The sequence below is a fragment of the Phytophthora infestans genome, genomic scaffold (assembly GCF_000142945.1).
Source record: "Phytophthora infestans T30-4 supercont1.5 genomic scaffold, whole genome shotgun sequence".
Taxonomy (NCBI): domain Eukaryota; phylum Oomycota; class Peronosporomycetes; order Peronosporales; family Peronosporaceae; genus Phytophthora; species Phytophthora infestans.
Genome location: NW_003303754.1, coordinates 2714745 through 2738309, shown reverse-complemented (window position 1 = coordinate 2738309; position 23565 = coordinate 2714745). Strand labels below are relative to the sequence as shown.

Below are 23565 nucleotides of genomic sequence, written 5' to 3'. Positions count from 1 at the left end.
CGTAGTGCGTCTTCTTCGTACTGCTTTGTCACTTAAAGCGCGAAGTCGTACGGATCCTCCTTGAGCTTGGTCTTCACGAACGAGATCCAGGTGTGCAGCAATGGTTTTGCCAAAACATCAGCATCTTTAACGTCCAGCTTCAGAAAAGTGTAGATTCCACCCGCGGTTTTCTTCTGCTCGATCCAGCCATCGAACTGGGTGGTTCTAACCATCCTAGCAACTTGAGACGCGCCGGGACGTTGTGTATTTTGAAGAAGTTTGATCACAGCGTCATCTCCGTACTGAGCGGTCATTGCTAACAGAACCGCCCCCTCGTTTATCTCAGGTATCTTGTTGTTGATGTTGGTCACCGATTGAGCCAGTGCGGCGTCTGTACGTTTCGAATCCACCACTCCAACATTCGCAATGTTGTTTCTTTGACTTTCTGGCTGTTGAAAGTGAGTATTTTCTTTGCTATTTTTGCAGCTTTGTAGCCCCAATTTTCGCGAAACTCAGGTACTCTCTCCTCCGACCTGCCAGAGCCTTTATCCTTTGTTGGCCCTGTCTGCATTCTTAGGCGCCGAATGTTTTTTACACCCACACCGCCGTTTAAAGCTTCCTGTGAGTCGGCGCTGCTGTTAGACAGTATAGTCAGCACAACCAGCTCTGTCGCATCCTAGAAGAATTTTAACTGACAGCAGCAGCAGGAAGTTCCTGAAATGGTTTTGTCGACTAGTCTTAACCATAGACATGGAATTGCGTAATGTCTGGTAGCCACTTGATGAAGTATAGTTTACGGTACGGCGTCGGGTTGAGTCCCAGAGTCATTTAACCCCCCCCCTCACCCCCCAAGCATGTGGGGGTCGTCATAGAATGGGCGTTTAGTCTGTTTAGTCCCCAATGTACAGGGCTTGGGGTCCTAACTGCAAAGAGAAAGTTCCTTGGAGATACGCTGTCGTAATGACAGTGCTTTAAATTAGAAGCCTCTGAGCCATCCATTTATTCTCCAAAACAGAGCGCGGGACCAAGATGCCCCCCCGCCGCGTCACGCGCGCTGAAGCGGAGGCCTTCCTACGTCGTCTCGAGGGAAAGGGAGGCGCAGAACGATCCCGCCTGCTTGAAGAGCACCGTGCGTATGTCGACGGTACGGATGACCGCGATGCTGACTTTGGCGACGGAGTTGCGGATGAACCGCTTGTTTCAGCTCTTACGTCAGCAGCAACGGGAAGGCGGCCTAGAATGACAGTGGCTTCACGCAAGCCTCCTGCCCCAGCTACGTACCAGAAGAAGGGTGCACTAGTGGGGTATTACAATTTGCTGGCAAGAGCGCCGCAATTGAAATGGAAGGCGCCAGTCACAGCACTGTATGCAGAAAACCTTGCTGTCGATGCTGCTTTTACTGATGAGGATGGGAGTGACAGCGGAGGCGAAGATTACGTGGAAACAGTAGAAGACCATGGAAATAGCGACGCTGAGTTTGACATGGCGACAGCGGCAGAGATCACAACACCGAGGAAGGCGGCGAAGAAGAAAATACCGGCAAAGACGCCTGGCAAGGCCAAAGCAAAAGGTAAGCGTAAGCGCGCGCCGTCTAAGAGCTGAAGAGCTGACGAATCTGTGTGGACAGCGAGCCCACACGTTGCTGCTGATGAAGAAGCCGTCAGGTGAGGAGATTATGCGTTTTGCGTACGATGTGCTTCTCACACTTCATGTTCGTAATTGTTTGTAGCGATGCGTCTGTTGGTGGAGATTTGGACTATAGCAACACCATCTCCGCCATGTGCAACAAACACAGCGCAGGCACATCGTGGACCCATGGCGACATCGGAAGGTGCTTCCTCTGGGCAACAGACTTCACCGCTAACGCCACCTCGATCTTCGGCTGCCAGGTACGCTGTCACATGACGAAACTTTTCATGACGTGCTGTGCGAAGACATCTTATTGCCTCCGGTACGTGTTCCCGATAGCGTCTGCTTCCATGCATAGTTTTTTTTTCGATGACAAAGTCTCACATGCTTGATGCTATGCTTGTATTGGACTAACCCATGTCGGATTATTCTGGATTTGAAATGTTGAATTTCTCGCCGTGCTGGATATCACGCATGTGCAATTACGAATAATGGTAGATAAACTGCGTGTGAAGGTCGGAGCTTTACTGTGGAAAAAAGCACAGAGCGAATAGACGTGACAAGAGTGAAGTGGATCCTGTGGACGATAGCTCTGGTCCAGCAGCAACGTTACGGAACATGAACGCTGTGCTTCCTACTGAGAAAGACGGGGTTTTCTACGTGGTGGCAACCGATCGGTTCTATACATCGATACAAAGTTCGCTACAACTTCTAGAGAGGGACGTCTATTCTGTGGGGACCATTCAAGCTAACTAGAAAGGGTCTCCTCCATCGTTGAAGCATGAAAAGAAAAAAAAGTCCGAAAAACACCGCTCGTGGCACAACCCAGATTGTGGTGTCAAAGTCTGTTCCGAAGCTCTCCGCTCTTGTTTGGTCCGACAATACCATCATGTACATGCTGGCGTGTGGAAGTAGCTATGCAATGAGCTCTTGTGGTAAGTTATTCAGTTTATTTTTACAGCTTACTACTTTCTGACCATGTAGTTTATTTGAATGTAACAGAGCGGCGCCTTCCAGGTACACAAGGACAGAAGGAGACGGTGCCTTGCCCCGCCGCCATGACGACGTAATATCGGTGTATATGCGGGGTAGATGTCTACGACAACTTCGTCTCCAGCGCTACTCGCTGCAACTCTACCTACGCTTTCGGAAGTATTACAAGCGTTTGGCCATGGTTTTTTTACATGGCTATCATCAACTGCTATATTGCGCACCGCGACGTTTGCAAGTTGCAAGGCGATCCTCCGGCAGGTCGCGCCGGTTTCATCGCTCAGTTGCAAGCCCAGATACTACAAGTGGGGATGGCCAAATTTGCAGACACGGTAAGGAATATGCTTATTCTGCTGGTTGCTCACATTGCTAACTATTACTGTATGTGTCCAAAGATGTACTCACCTAGACCGGTACACCATTGCATGGCGACGTTCCACCGTCCACCCACCAGCTAAAGATGGACGACGAGCGGGTGGAGGTGAATCAAATTTGAAAGTGGCGTCAGCGGCAGTGCAAGGTCTGTACTATACGGAAAACAAGCAGTACACAGCGGCAGGTGACGCGATTCTACTGGCCCGGTTGCAGTTATCACACACGGTCGCACATACCTTAGCTGAAGAGGAAGACGCCAGATGCGATCCCCGTGCGGTTAACGTTGTTCGCCATGAGGCCTTGAGTGCCTCAGAAGTCGGCACCACGACGTCCCCAGACGTGAGTATCGACGCTCCACGTCACGGTCGCCGTCGACGACGAAGCCGCCGCTGAAAGTCGGATTTGAACCTCGTCTAGATCGACGTCGCTATCAGTGACTCGGAGTCCAGGGCCCGGGATCCTCCGACACGGCCGGTTGAAGCGTTTGTTTACATCTTCGATGGCGAGACCGGTTTACCCGCCAAGGAATCTGGTGTCTACTTGGAGCCGTTGCCAGAAGCCGCAGAGATTTTAAACCCGAGGAAATGACGGTCGAGACTTTCCTGGCCAACATCAAGGATGGGGAAGTTGCCGAGATGGTGCTCATAAGATCTGAGGCCACTCGGGTGGCGTTTCCCCCTCCTCTGTCTTGGACTAGAACGGCTTGGAAGGGGTGAGGAAGCAGCGTCGGACGCGCTCGGGTTCTGAGATCCTTAAGAGCCCCGGAGATCCGGTGTATCCTCTGGTAAACGGAGTACGCGGACGTGGTCAACAAGCGTCCACCAACCCAACTCCCATTAGATAGAGGCGTACGGTATCAGATCGGTATCGTGCCTGGCACAACGTACTGTGACACGAGACAATGGCATCTTCCAGGCGAACAGTGCGAGGTCATTGATGTCTTCCTCGCTGCGAAAGCGAAGGCAGGCATGGTGTGGGAGTCAAAGTCCCAGCACTCAACGCAAACGTTCGGAAGCCAAACGGGAAGTGGCGTCTAGTTCACGCTTATAACAAGCTGAGCAACGCGACGCTGCCGGCCCAGAAACCAATCCCATGAAAGGATGCGTTGTTGAACAACATGGCTGGAACGGTACTGTACAGTGCGCTGGATTTCGTAGCCGGATACTATCAGATCCTAATGCGCGAGAGCGACAGCCCGCTCACCACGGTGAGCACTCCATGGGGCATGCTTCGGGAGAGGCTCGTCATGCCGCAGGGCTTGCCTAACGCCCCGGTGACATCAACCACCTGATGACGTAGCTGTTTCGGCCATTGCGTGTCTTCATACAAGCGTATATCGACGGAAGCTTCGTCCATAACCGCGGTGAGGGAGGCAAGACGGTCATGGAGGTGCATTTGGGGCACCTTCGTCGAGTGTTGGACGTGATGCGAGCGAACAAGCTTTACGTCAACATCGACAAGTGCGTCTTCGCGGCACTAGCGATTAAGCCTTTTGGTTGCTTCGTCAGCAACGTAGGCGTTCGAGCTGACCCAGACAAGGTCAAGACCATTGCAGCATGGCAAACACCCCAATTCCGAAAGGATCTTCGAAAGTGGTTGGGCATAGCCAACTACCTTCGCAAGTACAGCGCAGGGTACGCGAGTCTCACTAAACCCTTGATGTGCCTCCTTCAGAAGGACACCGACTGGCGCGACCAAGATGCCTTGGACAGCTTCAAGGCCAATCTCCAAGGACAGTCTCCAAGAGGCTTCTGTCCGGTCCCTGCCAGACGAGATGAAGCCGTTCAACGTCGTCTGCGATGCTTCCGACTATGCAAGCGGTAGTGAATTGCTGCAAGCCGGTGCGGCCGAGTCTCGTTTCAGTCCAGGCAGCTCGAAGCCGCCAAACGGAAATACCCTGTCCACGGAAATGGCTCCTGGCAATGAAGTATGCCCTTGTGAAGTTTCGGTTTGTTTCTGGGCCCAAGGCCCTTTGTGATCTACACAGACCACGAGTCCTTGAGGACGGCGATAAATTCGCCTCACCGCTCCCAACGGATGGCGACGTGGCTGCCCTTCATCCCGGAGTACAACTTCCGCGTTGGGCACAAGACGGGCAAGCCCAACGGGCTTGGGGACGCCCTCTCACGGCGTCTAGCATACGCGTTGGCCCACATCAAACGGGTGACAACGGATCTATGTGATCGGATAGGCGTGACGTATCAGGGCGATGCGGCTGTCCCGTTATTCGTCAAGTTACTAGTTGCAGGAACGAACGCGAAGTCCGACTGGCTTTCGTCGTGACATCGTTCGCGCGCCACCGATATGAGTTGAAGTATGGTCTCCTCTATTATTGGGTGGATCCAAGACTATTGGAAGTCGCTGAGTCTTGCCCAAATCTTTGAGCGCCCGCCGACGGACACGGCAACACCGATATTTTGATGTCGGCTGAGCAAGATGGTACATCTTGCTCCAGCACCCGTTACCGTCACAGGTGAACGGACCGCGAGGTTGTTCGTCGATGGTGTGTTCCGCTATCACGGCCTCCCGGAGATGATTGTCTCGGACCGGGACCTGCGGTTCACGGCCGCGTTTTAGAAAACGCTGTTTCCTTTACTTAGAACTCGTCAGCAGATGTCCACTGCGGATCAGCCGCAGACAGACGACAAGACGGGGCACGTCAATCGAGCGCTCGAGGACACTCTGCGCAGTGTGTGCGCGGGGTCCCTACGTACTTGGTCGACGTAGCTTCCAGTCGTTGCGTTTGCTCTCAGCAACACGGCGCACGCGTCCACGGAGTCCACGCCTCTCTACTTGAATGGCTTCCGTCACCCTAGAGTGCATCTCACGCTTCGAGGAGACACTGCATTATATATTCTAACTGGGGGAGAGGCTCGGAAAGATCTTTCGTCCCAGTTCTCAAAGGGGAGACCGGGAGCGCTGTGGAAACAAGTAGAATACTTGGCGGATACCAAGCTGAGCTTGATCAGCACGGCTCGCGATGCCATGCTAACGGCCCAGGACAGACAGAAGGAGGACTCTGACAAAAATGAAAGAGAAAACTTAACTGTGTTTAAGGTGGGTGAATTAATGCTGTTAGACACAAGGAGCCTACGACTAGACACAATCGGCTCTGTGGCAAAGCCAAACTGAAGCACCGCTTCATCGACCCGTTGCAGTCCTGGCCAGGCATGGTGCGGCGTACACCATCGACCTGCCTAAGTCAATGACGACGCACCTGACGTTCCACGTTGGACGTCTTAAGCAATACTATGATCCGAAGGGGGCTGCTGACTCGCCAACCCACCTTGGTCTTACTCCGCAAAGCGAGGGCCGGCCACAGACGTCGACGAGGGAGTCGGAGCGGTCACCCAAGCCTCCGTCTGGACGGAAAGCTGTGGTCAAGACCGTACGCAGCGGCCCCGTACGAACAGACACAGGAGCCATACGCCGAGTGCGTCGAGTACGTCAGGTACACACCATACGCGTACGACTGCGAGTGCGCCGAATGCGACTCCGGACGCGGATCGTGCGGAAGGCCTCGTCACGATCGGACGAAGAGGCCCGCCGGTCTACCCGCAGATGTAGGCTCGCGACGTCATGCTCCAACAGGTCCAGGCGGCCCACAAGACGAGCGAGCACGCCCTGATTCCCGGGCTATGCGTCAGCATCACCGCCGGTCCCAAGGCCAAGTGCAATCTCAAGCACGAGGACGCGTTAGCGAAGGCGGTCAACCTCAGGGACCTGCGTCGGACCAGCAGGAGTAGCACTCGGACGAGAGTAGCGATCCGGGAGTGCCTGGTACTTTGGCTCGTATGAGGGAACTTTCGCCACTACAGGGACGTCCTCTACAACGAGCGGATACGCCAGGAGCAGCGGCTTCGCGGAAAGCGTCAGATCCTCGTGAAGTAAAGGGGTTATGGCAACTCCGAGAACTCATGTGAGATGATGGAACGGCTGCTGATAGACTGCCCGAAGGCTGTTGCAATCTGGGAACGAAAGGGGCGGGATCTTCCCAAGTAGCTCGCGGATACTTGCCCGAACGGAGTACAGACGTTGACGGCACTCCGTACCCGCGCGCGCTTTAGAAGGTCCCTTGGCAGCATGCGCTTGCTGACCAAGTGGGCGAATCGGATACGACGATCTCGCTGCTCCAGGATGCGAGACAGCAGCTGATCTTCATGGCGTCCCCGTGACTCCGAGAGTGAGTACTTGAGAGACTCCAGCGAAGCCCAGAAGATGTCTTCACATAAGTTCCAGTTGGGACAGTTCTCAGAAAGAACTCAGGGGTAGCCCCAGAGAGGGTAGAGACCACCCCGATTCTCGGGCTTCTTTCAGGACAAGTCGTAAAGTCCTTCAGAGGGATTCGGCGCCGCGCGAGAAGCACGCACCGGGCCGCATCCAAGTTGTCGGTAAAGAACCGCTCCTGCTGGACCAGGGCACATTCGTAAACGCCCTTAGAAGTGAGACCACCAGCAGATCCACGAAGCGCGACGAGGATCGCCAGAAAGAGGTCTGCCCCAGAGCTCCCTTCGGGAGGCCAATAACCTCTTGAGTTAATAGCAGCTCCTTGGCTGACAGGTGCTACTACCAGACCTCCACGCATGCGCTGGGCAGCTTGGAAGTACCCCTGCTTGTCAAGGTCGTTCGTGATCTCCCAGGGCTCACATATAACCGCCTCCTCTTCCTCTTCATCCGATGATCCGAAACGGTTCCGATAGGAGTACCCATTCTTCGTCTCCTCGCGGAGTGGATACTTCGAAGCCGTGTTCTTCTTAGACGGTATAGCATCTTCGGCGCTGGCTTTGGCGGCCTTAACACGCGCAAGCCCCTCGGCGAGCGTGAGATGTTTGGGGGCTTCCTCCTCCTCGTCGTCGCCAGCTTTCGAAGACCCCTTAGCCTTGATGACAGGACTCTCAGAGCGCACAGATGTCCTGGGACTGGGGTCACCGTGGTCACTGTCGAGCGAGTGCACACTGTCGTCGTCGTGCTCGCTAGGATCTGGAGTGTGCCCCACTCGCGCTGCTCCTGTGGGCTCCGGGGGGCTCCTGGACTCCTTCTCGTCCTCACTGCCCGAACCGAATTCACGCTCAGCGAACCAAGGTTTTGGTCACGTGTCTGGAGAGACCGAAAGTGACAGACTGCGGCGCTTGATGCACACTTGATAGCTGCCGCGTCGTCAGATGAACCGATCGCCTCCGAGGTCACCTTAGAAGCCTCCTGAAGTGCAGAGCCTTTGCCGCGAGGCTTTGCTCTCTTGGCTGCTCCTATCCGGTAACAGCCTTGGAGCGGGTGTCCACATAGCCCTTCGCAGTGCCACGGGTTATGCTAAAGGTCGACGTGGAAGAGCGCTCAGGTGCTGCTCGAGGATCTTAATGTAAATTGAGCCTACGTCGTGTTCGCGCAACCAAGTCGATGTATGTGGACTTTGAGAATCAGAGTTTGTGACGTACACTTCCTCATTCTGATTGGTCGGTAAGAGGAACATAAATGGGGGAGGATGTAACGGAGTACGTAACCCAATGGTACCCCTAGTTACATGAAGTGTGATACGTCACACTTAGGGATATATGGTACATGGTACCACGGTCGTCAGAGGCCAACCATTGACTGACGACATAGTTTTACTAAAGTGATTTATACTTTATTTATTTAACGCAAGCTTAGCCTACCTTAAAAAACATTCAATTTACAGCTTACATTATAATAAACTGGTCACTTCGATACCTTTCGGCAAAAGGGACCTGTTAGCTACTGTTCACTGAGGGTTGTACGCTCTCGGAATCCAACTTCCTCAAGCGCAAGGTGCTGTGTGACAGATGGGCCTTTGGTATAGCTTACCAGCTAGCCATGCGAGTAGCGCAGCGAGCCCGTGGCGAGCGGAAGGTAGGCGAAATGCGGTAATTCACATGCATTCGCCACACTGCCGTGAAGCGGTGGCGCTCGGCTAGGTATCGAAGTACTACACTATTCAAGTAATATTGCAATGTTGTATGACTGTTCCCATGTATCAACCTGAACTACGTGGGTGTTTTACCGGAAAATGCTTTGACCAGAAACCGGCTTCAGACCTCATTCTATGCTCCTGTAGATACTATAATTTTAAATGGACATCATTTGTAATGACTATTTTAATGGTGAGTTAGCACTGTGACAATTGTTTGAGGTAGTGACCTCGGTCGAGGCAAAGTCGACGTCGTACCGTAAACTAAACACTAGTTGATTAAAATGACTCTGGGACTATTGTTTGCGGCGCTGACCCCAGCCCAGGCAAAGTCGATGTCGTACCGTAAACTAAACACTAGTACAATAAACCCTCCGTTACGAGAGCAAATCTTGAATACACAGACTATTTTTCACATGCTTGATATCAAACATGTTAAAAAAATCTTAACGTAAAATTTGTATAGGAAAAAAAAGATCGGTGTCTGTAAATTTGTACAAGATCCTGCAATCGTACGTATTATGGACCCACATGCTTTATATCCGGCATGATGAGTAGATTCCGTAAAGCCCATACGCGACATCGTGCTTTTTCAAATGGCTGTTTTATTGGGAATAAATCGTTTTTGACAGGGTCACGTGCAAAACGGCTACGAAAGCAAATTTGTGTATTGCATCTGATTGCTAAACGCAAGTCATTTGGGCTATTACTTACGCAGCTTCACTGTTTCCGTCCGCTTTTTTGGTAGGGTCCTCAGCTGGATACCGCGGCCGTGGCGCGGCTGTGGACTCTCGCTTCCATTGCGCCAAAGTTGGTATTAAATGGAGAAGCAAGTCTGGTTGTTATTTGGGTAATGTGCTTGGCGCACCTTGTCACACAATGTAGACACTGCATTATACGTGTCATATACCAGTAGTAAGTCGAAAGAGCATAGCAACGTACCGTTTGGAGCATTTACATATCGTCGATCAGCTTCAACCTGACGATGCCCGTTGCAGCTGCGTTGATTTTAGTCTCATCCCCAATTATTCGGGTTGCTAAAATTCCGGTTGCCCCCGACACTGGTAATGTGCGAGCTTGCACCACGAGTGGACAAGCTCTTTAAACTTGGTCATCGCGCTCGCATCCGTGAATTCGAAATCCGACGCTTGCGCTTACGTCACTTGTTCATATTCCTCGTCGACCTATTCTTCCTGCACTCCAATGCTTTGGCTCCTGTCTTCTTGCAGTAGAATCGTTTACCCTGTTAGCGACGCTAATTTTTGAAGTCCTTCATACATTATTAATAATGGGCAATCCCATCTGTTTTAATCTGTTAGAAGCAATTCGAAGAAAGCGCGAATACGCTCCTCCACGCAGTAGGTATTGATGCTACTTTATACCTCAGACGCGCCCGTACGATTAGTTAAATCGGTGCGTATACTGAACCCAACACCGTTATAAAAGTAACTGGAGGGCAGTTGACGATTGCAACTCCAATACGATGACGAAAGCCAATCAAGCGATCGTTATAACGTCGAGCTCTCCCCCAACCCAGAGCTGATTTCACGCATCTCGTATTTTGGGGGAATCTTGCAACTGTACCTTCCATGAGGCCTTATAATAATTAGCACATGTAGGTTTGCATTGCAGTTTGTAGCCAAGTTGTGCATTGCGGCGAAGAACAATAGCCTCTAGGAACTTCTTCGAGGATGTTTTTAGTAAGAGGGCAGCTGGGGCCACACGTCGCCTGGGGGTATAGTATTTTTCGTCCGCGAGCGCTTTTGGAAACTTCTTGGAGCACCTTCCGTTCTTCATGCACGGGCAGTTCGGGTTCTGTTGACCACAGGGTCCATGCAGCATATTGGAAATCACCGTATCGTACAGCTCGGGGTACTTCTCTTTGTCCGGGAGCTCCGAGGATACCAGCTTATCGACGTCTTCCTTGGTAGTGGGCTTGCCGACAAATACCCCACGAAGGTCTGCGCGTTCACTAAATCAACGACTTGGCCACTGAAATTTTTATCCAGATATTTTTTCTGGGGACATATCTGCACTCGTGACAATAATCGGTACCTGGAATACTTTTAGATTTATAATATTGTCAATTCCAGTGAAAATTGGATACCGAGGGTGATTGACGGATAGTCTGAAAAATCAACACTTAGATATGATTGGTCAAAACTCACCAGCTGCAACTTAGGTTGAACCACAAGCTGATATTGATGCGAAGTAGCGTCCGCTGGGGATGCTGGTATCTGCTGCTCAGGTTGACCAACAGGAGATGCAGCTCGGGGTGATGTTCGACGTCGTGTGGAACGTGGAGTCCGCGGCTGTCTAGCTGTACCAGGGGCTGGAGAAGGTCGAGCTTGAGCTGATTCACCAGGTGATCTTGCTGCTCCAAGAAGTGACGCTCGTTGGGCTGCAGATGACACTGGACCCGGGGTTGAGTATGCCCTAGTCGTGGTCGCTGGCAGTGCTTCTCGGTCTGGAGGTGTACGCCGTCGTATTGGACCTGGGTGGGGCGGTGAAGTCTCCGTTGGCGTCCGAGTACGCTCAGGATATGGAGATACACGGGCCGAATGTGGCGATACACGTGTTCGACCACCACAGCGTGCACCATCAGCTGATGCAGCACCCGCTGGTGGGGTCCTCTTGCGCTACCAGACGAGACGTTAGATCGGAGATCCATTACCGCTTACTGACACGGGAAACGTTGCCGATGCAGTGTGTGGAAGGAAACCTGTCGCATGTAATGTTTCCGTATGATGTATGGTAGGATGAACGATTTCATAGGCCATTCAGCGCGGGTGATTAATAAATCAGGCAGTCAAGTTTTGAGTAGAAAGCACAATACGTACCCAATTAAAACCACGACGAGGTTATCGACCAATTTCGACAGCACCATCCCAAGCCTCTTGACAATCTCCCGTTAGAAATCAAACTCGGATTTCTAAGTGTGTTGTCGAATCAAGCCAAAAAAATCGCTTTGCGGTCCCGCGACTCGGAGCTGCGCAGTGCGAGGGAAACCGATACATCAGCTTCCCTGTTCTTCGACAGGCTCGGAAAAGGACATGTGGAGTTTCCTGTGGCTCCACTGACTTTCTGAAAAACAAACTACTTTAAAAATACATGGAATAAAAAATTTGTACGCAATTACACCGTTTACTCTAGTCGAATTTCGAAGGTAGTCGTGCATTCGCCCTTTTAGTGACACTATATTTTAGAAGCCTCATCAATTCTAAGCAAAAACACCGGTTTTGGACTGCACATTTAACGTAACTTTATTCTATTATTGAAATTTGAGCGAGTGGTTTTTAAATAGCGGGCAGCTAAATTCCAAAAATCTGTGCTCAAACCTAGAGTCTAGGCTACACCATAATTAGTCGTGGCATGACTGAACGGTGTAAAGTGTTTACCTGTACGTGGTGAGAGCAGCACCACACGTGTGGAAAGTGTCCATGCAAGTGCACATAATCCCACTAAATGCATCTACAGAAAAAAATAAAGCTGATTTCGATTCGTGAAGTTTATTTGGTAACGCAAAAACTCGATTTATCGGAGATTCTTACAGTGTAGTTGGTACATTCACCTCATCGTCGCCTGCAACAGAGCAGCGAGCCGAGTTTACTGAACGTTGTCGAGTTGCTTTGATGTGCATCGTTTGACGGCGTCTGAGGCGGTTGATCGTTCCTCACGTAGTTGGTGGCAGGGTCCGGCGTTGGCTCCCACTGCACTGTGTCCTGTGAAAGCTGTTTGCCTCCTGCTCCAAGCATGGGCATACTCGGCTGAGTGTTGAGCTTTCTGGTCGATTTGGACTGCTTGAAGTGCTCCATGATCGGAGGGCGCTCGAATTCCGACACCTTGGGCGAGTTGACTGTGCTCATCGTCGACGGCTGTAGTCTGGTAAAGGAAGCAGTTGTGAAAGTGAGGAGATGACGATGCAGCTTTGATGATTATAGCCCCGACTTGGCCCAAATGATTATGAATGGAGCAACATCACATGGAAAAATCCAGCCTACCTCAGATCAGTAATACAGTGAACAGTACATGTACAGTCGTGCACCTCCAATTCGGCACCGGTATCAGTCGATACCCTGCCAGATTTTATGATTACGCGAATCGGATGCGCAATTACCTTTGCCCATCACCACCCTAGCAGTTAACCTCAACGGTTTTCTCCTACTCGCCGAGGGATGACACGCCGCATCGATCTGATTTTAAATTTTGGATCGGACGTCTTCTTACAAACACACACTTTAATTTTTACCGCCAAATACAATGGGACATCGCCCTTCCTCCTACATGTCACACAAAAGCAGTCTTTGTGCGGGAAGCACAAGTCAGATCCTGCATGCTCTCACTCCGAACTTGCTCATTGGGCAACGGAGCGCTTTAAGACCCCCCAACTTGGGGGCCCCAAGCAGTAAAGCGCACTACCGTCGAGAGTATTCTTAAGCAATCCGCGGAAGTTGCCGCCTTGCCGGACGCCTATCGCGACCGGAAGCGCTCTTGCGCGCCCGCGACTCGCGCGTCTGACGCCAAGATTATGCAGAAGATTGGCGTATATTTGGTACTGAATTAACAAATAAAATATCAGTGCACTGGATTTGCGTTTGTTTTTTGCTTTATGTTGTGCACTTATGCCCTGGCACTGTTGATATGGTCCGCCCTGCCGAATTGGAGGAGCACGACTGTACATGTTCAGTTGCATTGATACATGTGCATGCTACCGGTTCATTATGTCGGCTAAAGTCGGCAAAATGTTCATGTAGCTAATATGTAGATATGATCATGCTCTGACGTGTGGCCAATCGTCAAGTTGCCAACAGTAAAGGGAGAAGACAAGAAAAGTTTATTACGGCATCATTACCTCCACATCCACGAAAGTGTGTGGCTTAGTTTGCAGGCTTGACCGTTCCAGGAGCAAAGCCTGAAGACTGCGTCGAATTCTTAGCGCCGCCCCAGCCAGCGACAATGCCGTCGTACAGAGACTTGCGCACCAGTGCCGTGTTGGCTCCTCCTGGCTGGTACCACGGCAGCGGGGCCTTAGTTTTGAGCCACGAGTAGTTGTCGACGTAGCCCCAGATCGTCACACCGACACAGCGCTTCACTTGCTTGCAAGCTGCAACAGTGTTCTTATAGACGTTGGACTGCTGCTGTTGCTCCTCTGCCGACGGCGAGTTCGAGCTCGCCGTTACGTCCACTTCAGTAAGAGCAACGTCCAATCCGAGGGCTGTGAAGCGCTCAAAGTTCGCCACCTGGTCAGCGGCTGTCGACTTGTCGGTATACTGGAAGTGGGACTGGAAGCCAACGCCGTCGATGACGACTCCCTCGTCCATCAGCTTCTTGACCATGTTCAACACAGCGGTAGATTTCGCGTTGATCGTGTTGGTGTTGTAGTCATTGTAGTACAACTTCGTCTTAAGACCGAGCGACTTTTTAACAGAGTTAGCTGTCTTAAACGCCGTCGTTAAGAACTCCATTCCCGTCGTCTTGTACCAAAATGTATCGCGCATCTGTGCGTTGTCGCCCATGACTTCGTTGGCGACGTCTTAAGCGTAGCACGAGTCTCCAAAGTGCGTCATAACCTTGGTAATGTGGTTCTTTAACGCACTGAGCATCTCCGCCTTACTTAGAGTCTGTAGCCATTGAGGGGTTTGTGAGTGCTACAAAACAAGCATAACGTGTTAATTGTGGAGAACTTAGCTGATAAAAAACTATTTTTCAACATACCCAGAGCAGAGTGTGGCAACGCACTTGAGCACCCATTTCCTTCGCGATCTTCACGACTGCATCGCCACCGTCGAACTTAAAAGTGTTCTGCGTGTACTCCGTAGCATCCCACTATATAACTACTGCGTTAGTAAAAGCTTATGAGCTATTTGTTGATAGCACAATAAGCGTACCTTCATAGCATTACCGGGCGTGAGCATTCCAAAGTCCATAATGTTCTTAAGCACCTTCAGTGCTGCGGTGTCCTTCATGTCCTGGTCCACTGCCGTACCCAGGTACTTTCCAGACGCCTTGGCCATGTCATGCAAGCCGCTCGTGCCTTTGTAGGTCGATTTAGTGATGGTTTCTCCGCTTGCGACCGCAAAAGAGCTGACAGCCAGGGCTGAGTGATGGTCGCTCATCGGCTACGCCGAGTGGTGACCATTGTGATGAAGGAAGTAGTCGTAACAACAGTAAGTTGCAGGGACTGAAAGTCCAACAGGGGAGAAAACCGAGTGCTGCTGCTTGCTCTTGACGGCGCAAGCTGTCGAGTGTGTAGCAGCACACGGAAAAACCCCGGTAACATATATTGGTAGGATTAGCAGTAGCATGGGGCTGGCGGCTCGCCAGCCAATGGTCCGTCGAAGTCCGGCTTCTAAACGCGAGCATCGCGTCCTGGAGGCACCTGAGCCTCAGGTTTGATCTGGGCGCAGTCCTGGCTCTTCCTCCACACTTCACACTCCCACTTGATCTAGTCGAAGCGCAGCTTCAACATGATCACCTTGTAGAGCTCACCACGATGTCCTTGGCATCTTCTAGCTGCGCTGCAGCACGACGCTTCGTCCTTGGTAGCGCTCTTCCTCCTTCTTGTCCTTCGCATGCATGAACTGGTAGTAGTAGCTTGCATTCACGCATGGCGATGATGTTTGGCTCCCACTGAACGAGCTGAGCCTTGCTGACGGTCGATGCGCAGCACCTTCATCCCATCACGGCAATGTTCGAACTTGTCCTTCGGCAATGGCTTCGTCATCGCGTCGGCGATCATGTCGTCGGTGCCAACATGGCGAATCCGTAGCTGCTCGTTCTCCACGAGGTGGCGCACCAAGTGGAACTTGTTCATAATGTGCTTGTTCTTGCTGTGCTTGCCAGGCTTGGCAGTCAGATAGATGCACGACTTGTTATCGCCGATAATCTCCGGAGTCGCGAACTCCCAGCATAGTTCTTCACAGAGTCCACGTAGCCACTGTAGATCTCTAGTGCCTTCATTCATGGCAATATACTCTGCTTCCGTTGTGCTCTGTGCGTTAATCTCTTGCTTTCTTGATCCGTACGAAACCACGTTACCATTGACGAACGTCGCGAACCCGCTAACACTCTTTCGGTCATCAGGGTCATTAGCGTAGTCAGCATCGGTGTAACACGTCAGCTTGACGTCGTTCCCAATAACAATGTCCATCACTAAGCCGTGGTCTTGAGTACCACTCAGGTAGCGTAGCACCCTCTTTCCCATAGCTTAGTGTGTGTGGTCGAAGCAGGACAGGTACTTGCTGAGATTACGCACAGCGTGCGCAATGTCCGGCCTTGAGGCTGAGACCAGATATTGTAGTGCACCAACGAGCTCTCGGTACGGGGGCGGGGAGTCATCTTTCGCATCTGTGACCACCTCAGCGCGCAGCGCTTCCGGTGTTGCAACCGCGTTGCAACCCTCCATGTGAAATCGCTTTAGCACCTCCGTAATATGTTGCCGCTGGCAAAATACCGCATGTCGACGCTCGCTGTCGATCAGTATCTCCACGCCTAGTAGATACTTGACTGGTCCGAGAGATGTGAGTTCATACTCCTCACTGAGTTGCTTAGCAACCTTAGCGCAAATGTCACTAGGGCCGAGGAGAGTAGGTCGTCGACGTACACCGTGAGCAACATGGTGACTTCTCCTCCCACTTTCCTGGCGTAGAGTCCGTATTCAGAGTCGAGGCGCTCGAGTCCGATCTTCGTCAGGAACTTGTGTAATGTCTTGTTCCAGCGCTTGCTTTAGCCCATACAAACTCTTCTGTAGCTTGCATACGTAGCGCGTAGAGTCTTCTCCGAAGCCTGGAGGCTGCTCCATGTAGACCTCCTCGTCGAGATCACCGTACAAGAGCGCGGTCTTGACGTCGAGCTGCAAGATGGCCCATCCGCGTTGCAGCACGTATACGATCACGCATCTGATCGTCTCAAATCTGATAACAGGTGCGTAGGTTTCATTTTAGTCGATGCCCATGCGTTGTAGAAAGCCTCTGATCACTAGTCGAGCTTTATATCGCTTAATCCGGCCCGTAGAGTCTCTCTTGAGCGCGTACACCCACTTGCACGAAATGACACGCTTGCCCTTGGCCTCCGTGCGTCGCACGAGCACCCAAGTTTCGTGCTGCTGCTGTGAGTCCATCTCAACTTGCATCGCTGCTTTCCACTCCTTCCACTTCTTTAACCTTGCCGCATGCTTGTGACTAATGGGGATCTGCACATCCTCGACGTTCTGCTTCGTCACATTCGTCACTACGTAGTCCTTGAGTCGGGCGGATGGTTGTCGCTTCCGCTTCGGTCGCGACGTAGCTGCACTGTCGTCTGGCGACGACTTCTGCGTCGTGCATGGCTCCCAGTTCTCGTCTTCGTGAGCATCACGTCGACTGTCCTTGGCCTTCGAAGCTCCCACTCGATTTGCACATGCTTTCGCCTTGTTCTTGCCCTTTGTGTTCTTCCGCTTGGAACCTCCCACTGAAGCTGCTGGCTTCTTAGCGTCCTCGCTTGGTAGCTGTGGGTCATCACTTCGAGTCGCAGACTCGGCTTTAACTTCAACACCTTGGTCATGGCTCTCACCAGCAGTGGCCAGCTTCGCCATCTCCGCTACTCGCCTTTCTGCAAGCTCTGCAGGAAGCTGCAGGTACGTAGACATTGTCGGTTGGATCGGCACGATCGGGATCTCCGCAGGTAAGTCTTAGTCTCCGTAAACGTAGGTGTTTGCAAGAAGTTGCTCAATATACACAGTTTTCACCGTGTACTTCTCATGCGCCTTCATGTTTCCATCTCTGCACGTCGTCACTGATCCTGTGCGCAGGTTCAGCAGCTTATAGCCCTTGGTCTTCTCGCTGTAGCCAAGTAGTAAGCACATCTGCGTCCTTGGAGTGAGCTTCTCCTTTTTCTGCCGAGAATCATCAGGGATGTGCGCGTGCACCAAGCACCCCCACGTGCGCAGCACGCTGAGGTCTGACCGCTCTCCGTACAGGGCCTCGTACGGGGACTGCTGGTCCTTCAACACCGGCGTCGGCGTCTTGTTGAGCGTCTCAATTGCATGTAGGAAGGCTTCTCCCCATAATGAAACAGGCATTTGCGTAGCTTGTAACAAAGATCTGACCTGCCGCATAGCGGTCTGGTTCGTGCGCTCCACGATAGCGTTCTCCTGCGGGCTGTAGGGATTGGATGAACGCGTGTCGATGCCGAGGTCCTTGCAGAAGGTCTCGAGCCGCATGTTGACGAACTCGCCACCACCATCGGAGAACAGCATCTTGATGGTCGCCTTCGGGAACTGGTTCTGGATCCAGCGAATCTGCTTCTGAATCAGCTCCGTGGCTTCGTCTTTGTAGGCTAATAGATATCCCCACTTGTATCTCGTAGCTTCGTCGATAATCAATAGAAACTGGTTTGATTTCGATATTGTATCCACTCCAACACTGCATAGGTCGACACAAAGCTTGTGCAAGGGCTTTGCAGAACGAGACGGCTTGCGCTTGTAGCTCATGCGCTTCGTCTTTGACTCTAAGCATGGAATGCATTCATAGAGAGCAAAATTCTTCGACTGCATGTTGATGCCAAAGTTATAGTTTCCTGCCATAGTCTTGATAGTCTCCATGTTTACGTGGCCCATGCGGTTGTGCAGCAACGTCATGGGGTTCTCCGCTTCACTGGCCTTGACGCTCATCACGTTCTTGCTCTGACGTGGCGTCCACATGCGGTACATCCCTCGGATGTACTTGAAGCGCAGCTTCAATGTGTCCTTGACCAGCCACGTAGTCTTCTGATCATGCGAGACGCGCACCTTGAAGTTTCCTTTGAATTGCATGTAGGTCTGCGAGATCAGGTTGTAGGCAGCCGACTTGGCGTAGCTCACGTCATCAAGGAGGTGCTCCTCGATCTTGCCCGTGTGCTCGTTCAGCACTTGCATAAGCACTGTGCCCACAGTTGCGCGCTCGGTTGTGCCGTTGCCGAAGACTAGCTCTGCAACTGAGTCTTCGTGTAGCTCCGTAAACAAGGTAAGGTCGCTCGAGACGTTGGTCTGCGCGCCGCTATCCAACACCCACTCCACCATGTCCTGGTCCTTGTCCTTGTCCTTGTAGTTGAAGTTGTCACGCACCGCGAGTACATGCTCTTGTCCTTCAGCTTGAGTCGGTGCAGTCGACTTGGCTGTCTTCACAGTAACCACATCGATCATCCTGCGCGGCGGGTTGCTCGAGTAGCTGTTGTTGTTATTGTTGCCACGCTGGCGGCACTCATGATCGCCACTCCAATGTCCTTGCTCTCCGCACGTGTTGCATTTCGTCTTCGCCTTTCGCTTGGCGATGTCATCCCTCGCACTGGATGAGCTCTTGCTCTTCTGCCGCTTGTTCCGCCCACGCGGCGATGAGCTGCGGCTGCGACGATTGTTGCGGTTGTTGTTGCCTCGTGCTTGGCTGCTGCTCGAGTTTCGACGTCCTCTTCCGTCGTTGTGTCCGTCGCCACGGCCACCAGCAAATGCAACATCTCGCTGGACGGCACGTCCACCTCCACCACGTCCTTGCTATAGTTCAGTCTCTTGGCGTGAGTGGTCAGCAAGTCGAAGGCGCTCGATCGCTTGCTCCCACGTAATGGACTCATCACGTCCAATACGTACTTCATGTTCGTTTACCACCGCTGGGTACCCACCCACTGTATTCGACAATAGGATAGAGACGGCTTCCTGCTCAGGCAGCTGCTTGTTCGCGCGGCGAAGTCTCTGTTGGTAGTCGTCGATGTCACGAATGTAATCGTCAAGTCGTTCGTCACGTTGCAGGCGACGATTCAGCATATCTCGCTTGAGAAACACGCTGTTTACTCCAGGATGGCTATCAAAATGATCTTCCAGTGTTCGCCACAGTACGATAGGATCAGCACGTTGAATAACACTTGTAAATCGCATCTGTAGCTCTTGACTAAGTCCCATCGTAAGTTCACGTTGAGCAACACGCAGTCGTTGCTTGAAACAGCCGCGCTGTCCTTCGTTACGTTGGTCTGCCATCGTTTCGCGCTCCATGATGGGGTCCAAGAGGTGTGCGACGTCGAGAATGGAGCAAATCTCGACGCGCCACGTCTGGTAGTTGGTATCGGTAAGTCTTGCGTTCAACTGCACGTGTCCGCTCTGGTTCATGCACCGCGTGCATCTGTGGTCTCCAACCATGGGCTCGTCCGTAGCGGAGTCGGTCCCGGCCTCGGTCTGGACTGGCTGCGCTGCGGCCTCGGACGGTCTTGGGTTTCTTGGCGGCTCGCTCTGACGCGTGCTGGCGCCGGCGGTAAGTTCCTCTGTGCTTGGGTTTCCTCGGCGGGGCCCGTACGGCGTCGGCACTCGCTGCGGTTGTGCTCGAGCCGCTGAGAATTCTTGAATGAGCTGCCTTTGTGGGCGTCGGGTAGATGCTTCCACTGGAATGTTCTGCACTTGCTGCTGATTTGTCAGTGTAGTCATAACGGTACCGAATTGGGCCAATAAGAGCTCGAGTTGCTGCTCAACTCGGGGTTGTCACGCTTGTGACGTCGCATGTGCCTCGTCTGACGTTGTCTCGTCTGCTCTTGCAGGCAACTGCAACTCGTCGGACGCGCGCGAGCTCTGCGTACTCCGGACTGGGCTTCCAGCTCTCCTTCTTGGGCTCATAACCTGAGTGATGGTCGCTCCTCGGCTACGCCGAGTGGTGACCATTGTGATGAAGGAAGTCGTCGTAGCAACAGTAAGTTGCAGGAACTGAAAGTCCAGCAGGGGAGAAAACCGAGTGCTGCTGCTTGCTCTTGACGGCGCAAGCTGTCGAGTGTGTAGCAGCACATGGAAAAACCCCGGTAACATATATTGGTAGGATTAGCAGTAACATGGGGCTGGCGGCTCGCCAGCCAATGGTCCGTCGAAGTCCGGCTTCTGGACGCGAGCATCGCGTCCTGGAGGCACCTGAGCCTCAGGTTTGATCTGGGCGCAGTCCTGGCTCTTCCTCCACACTTCACAAGGGTGAACAGGAGCGAGAGATTCATGGTCACTTGAGTATGACAAGAGCTCCAACCTCGACGTGGTAAAATGGATAGTGGATCGACTTGGAAGAGTTCAGCTTCACTGCTGAATAGTAGTGTGATCATGGGATCGGGTCTCGCATGACTTGCCTCTCTTTTACTTTACTGTTCGCAATAGAAAATAGAAAACACGAGTTTTGTTTCCAACAGCTTCTTGGGACCCTTCTCAGCGCGTCAACAGGAATGTGGACGAAAGAGAGTGTCGTACGTGTTAATTCCAATTGCTGACTGCCAGTCAGTGACTGATGCTCACAGTACAGTATCATAATACCGGACGTGAAGGTTATAATAGGAGCTATGGGGTAGATTATAGTATTTCGCGATAGCTACTACTGATAACCTTTTCAAATTCTGGATACAACTATCTAGATTTAAAACTTAAAAATAGTATTAGTATTTCTAAAACTTTAGTAGTAATGAATATCAATAGTACTTCAAAGTACTTCGAAGTACAGTAAGCTCTTTAGCTGACACAAGTATGCTTTTCTGGGCATCGTACCATAATCACCCTGTGAGGCCTTTTCTTTTAAAAAAAATGGTGACATTATTAAAACTCATGTACTCGGATTATACTTTCCATAAGTACGTATTATATAATACTATAGAATAATAGTACTTCGCTTTCTGAAGTTTTGCCTTGAAGGAGCGAACTCGTCAGAAAATTGTGTAAAGCGTTGTTCATGTACATGTATTGTGCCTTTCTGTCGTTTTGCCGCATTTTATAACTAGCTCCGAAGGGAGTCTTGATCTAAAAAGGGCTTTTTAATCTGTAACGGTGTGCCGTAATATTTATCTTAATTCGAGGCTAATGTGATTGACCGAAATACGTCAATGAGCGACAGGCACGCTCTGTATGTCGCACACGTGGCTCCCATTCAAGCTTTCACCGGGTCAAGATCAAACAGCGTGCGGACCAAGCTACGCCCGACCAAGACACAACACAGCTCACAGCTACGCTTCAGCACCAACGTAGCTCAACGGTAGAGTCCTGGTTTCGGGGGGTGGAGGTTCAATTCCTCTCGATGGTATTATTTGGCGTGTTGGCGTGTTGTGTAGTGTGGTCTGCGGTGGCACCGTTACAAGTTGCCGATGGATAAGAATGGTAAGGTAATGCGAGACGGCTGCTATGGTTTAGCTCACACTCTACGGGTAAGTGCAGCGCGTTGTGTGAATAAGATAAGAGGGGCGGTAAATGCGAGGACGTTGTTGTACAGTGTACAGGCAAGGGAGTGTTTATATGCAGTTTACCAGCGGTGTGAATAAGATAAGAGGGGCGGTAAATGCGAGGACGTTGTTGTACAGTGTACAGGCAAGGGAGTGTTTATATGCAGTTTACCAGCGGAGGATAGCGATTCACAACTACAATAACCATCAGATTCAAACACTGAGCTGTAAATGGAGAATATTCCGCTGCCAGAGTCACTGTCCTGTCGTCTCAGCATCAAGAATGGAGAACCCTTCGCTGCGTGTCGGGACAAGGTTCCGGTGTCACCAGCATTTTTGTACAAGGTATCCGATGGGTACAGCATCCTGCAAGCAAAAGTCGAAGAACATTTCGAGAGCAAACTGCCAGGACAATGGAGACCTGAATTCGACATCTATCTGAAGCCTAGCAATAACGCCAAGCAAAATCAGTTTGAGATTGCATGCCAAGACACAGCGGCTCTTCTTACACAGTTAAAGGATGTCTGGAACAGGGCGAAACGGAGGCGTAATGGGCAAGCAGGGTTTGAGATGGAGCTTTTTGTGTACGTACCCAAGCCTGAAGCTCAGACGTCACTCCGTCGAGCTAGTGCTGCCCGTATTCAGGAGCAAATGCCACGTGTGGCAGCATTTCTGAGAGAGCAGCAGGTTGACGCTGGGCCTGCGACGGAGCGATACATGGCCATCACACACGCAAGATTGCCTGAAGGGACTCCATTACAAGTACCCGACAGTGTTACATTCCGCCAGCTCCAGCACATTGACGTCGAGCAAGCAGCAATGAATAGTGCAATGGAAGAACAACAGCGACAGCAAAGCGCAGGTGAGTATCGAGTCGTGCGCGTTAAGCTTCATGGTGTTCCTGTGCCATTACATGTGAACGTAAGTGATCTACGAGAGGCGCTGGGACTACCGAGCTATAGCTTACGATCTCCGTTTAGAGCGCCAACACAAACAGACACGCCGGCACCAGCGACCAACATTGAAGACGAAGAACACATGAGTGATACCGATACAAATATGGAGTAGTAGAGTAGGACAAGTCACCTTTACTGTTTGCTACTGTTTTATCGCTATCTCGCTTGACATGTACCCACAATGACTATACAAATTCTCTCCGACTTCGTCTTTCTGCTTGGTGCACCTATACATTGCCACTTTTAAAACAGCGAGAGGATCTTAACGAAATGCCATATTAGCGTGTCTTTGAATCCACCGTTTGAGAAGCGAGAAGCCAATCTCAAAAGGATTTAAATCTGGTGAGTACGGAGGCAGGAAAAACAGCAGAGCTCCAGTAGCGTGTATCAAAGCTTGCAATTTTTTGTACATATGAATCTTGGCATTGTCCATGATTACAATGGATCAAGGCAAAGGCCATGGATTGAGAAACGGGAGAATCTTTTCCTTAAACACGTGATGAAATTCTAAACGCGTAAATGTTCCCTCCACGTTTCCCC

General features: G+C 51.5%; 3 protein-coding genes across 3 annotated transcripts; 1 reads left to right on the top strand and 2 right to left on the bottom strand.

The window, feature by feature from the left end:
- Positions 1 to 13773: 13773 nt before the first annotated feature.
- PITG_04273 (endo-1,4-beta-xylanase, putative) lies at positions 13774 to 14412 on the bottom strand (the record flags this gene model as incomplete). The annotated part of the gene is made up of 1 exon (XM_002905880.1): positions 13774 to 14412. One exon carries the CDS (start codon positions 14410 to 14412, stop codon positions 13774 to 13776), a length of 639 nt encoding a protein of 212 aa, XP_002905926.1.
- Positions 14413 to 14459: 47 nt separating this feature from the next.
- On the bottom strand, positions 14460 to 15012 carry PITG_04272 (glycoside hydrolase, putative; the record flags this gene model as incomplete). The annotated part of the gene is made up of 4 exons (XM_002905879.1): positions 14460 to 14466; positions 14511 to 14544; positions 14608 to 14722; positions 14785 to 15012. 4 exons carry the CDS (start codon positions 15010 to 15012, stop codon positions 14460 to 14462), a joined length of 384 nt encoding a protein of 127 aa, XP_002905925.1.
- A 7288-nt stretch (positions 15013 to 22300) lies between these two features.
- PITG_04271 (uncharacterized protein) lies at positions 22301 to 23137 on the top strand (the record flags this gene model as incomplete). Its single annotated transcript, XM_002905878.1, has 3 exons — positions 22301 to 22390; positions 22466 to 22873; positions 22937 to 23137. 3 exons carry the CDS (start codon positions 22301 to 22303, stop codon positions 23135 to 23137), a joined length of 699 nt encoding a protein of 232 aa, XP_002905924.1.
- Positions 23138 to 23565: the final 428 nt, after the last annotated feature.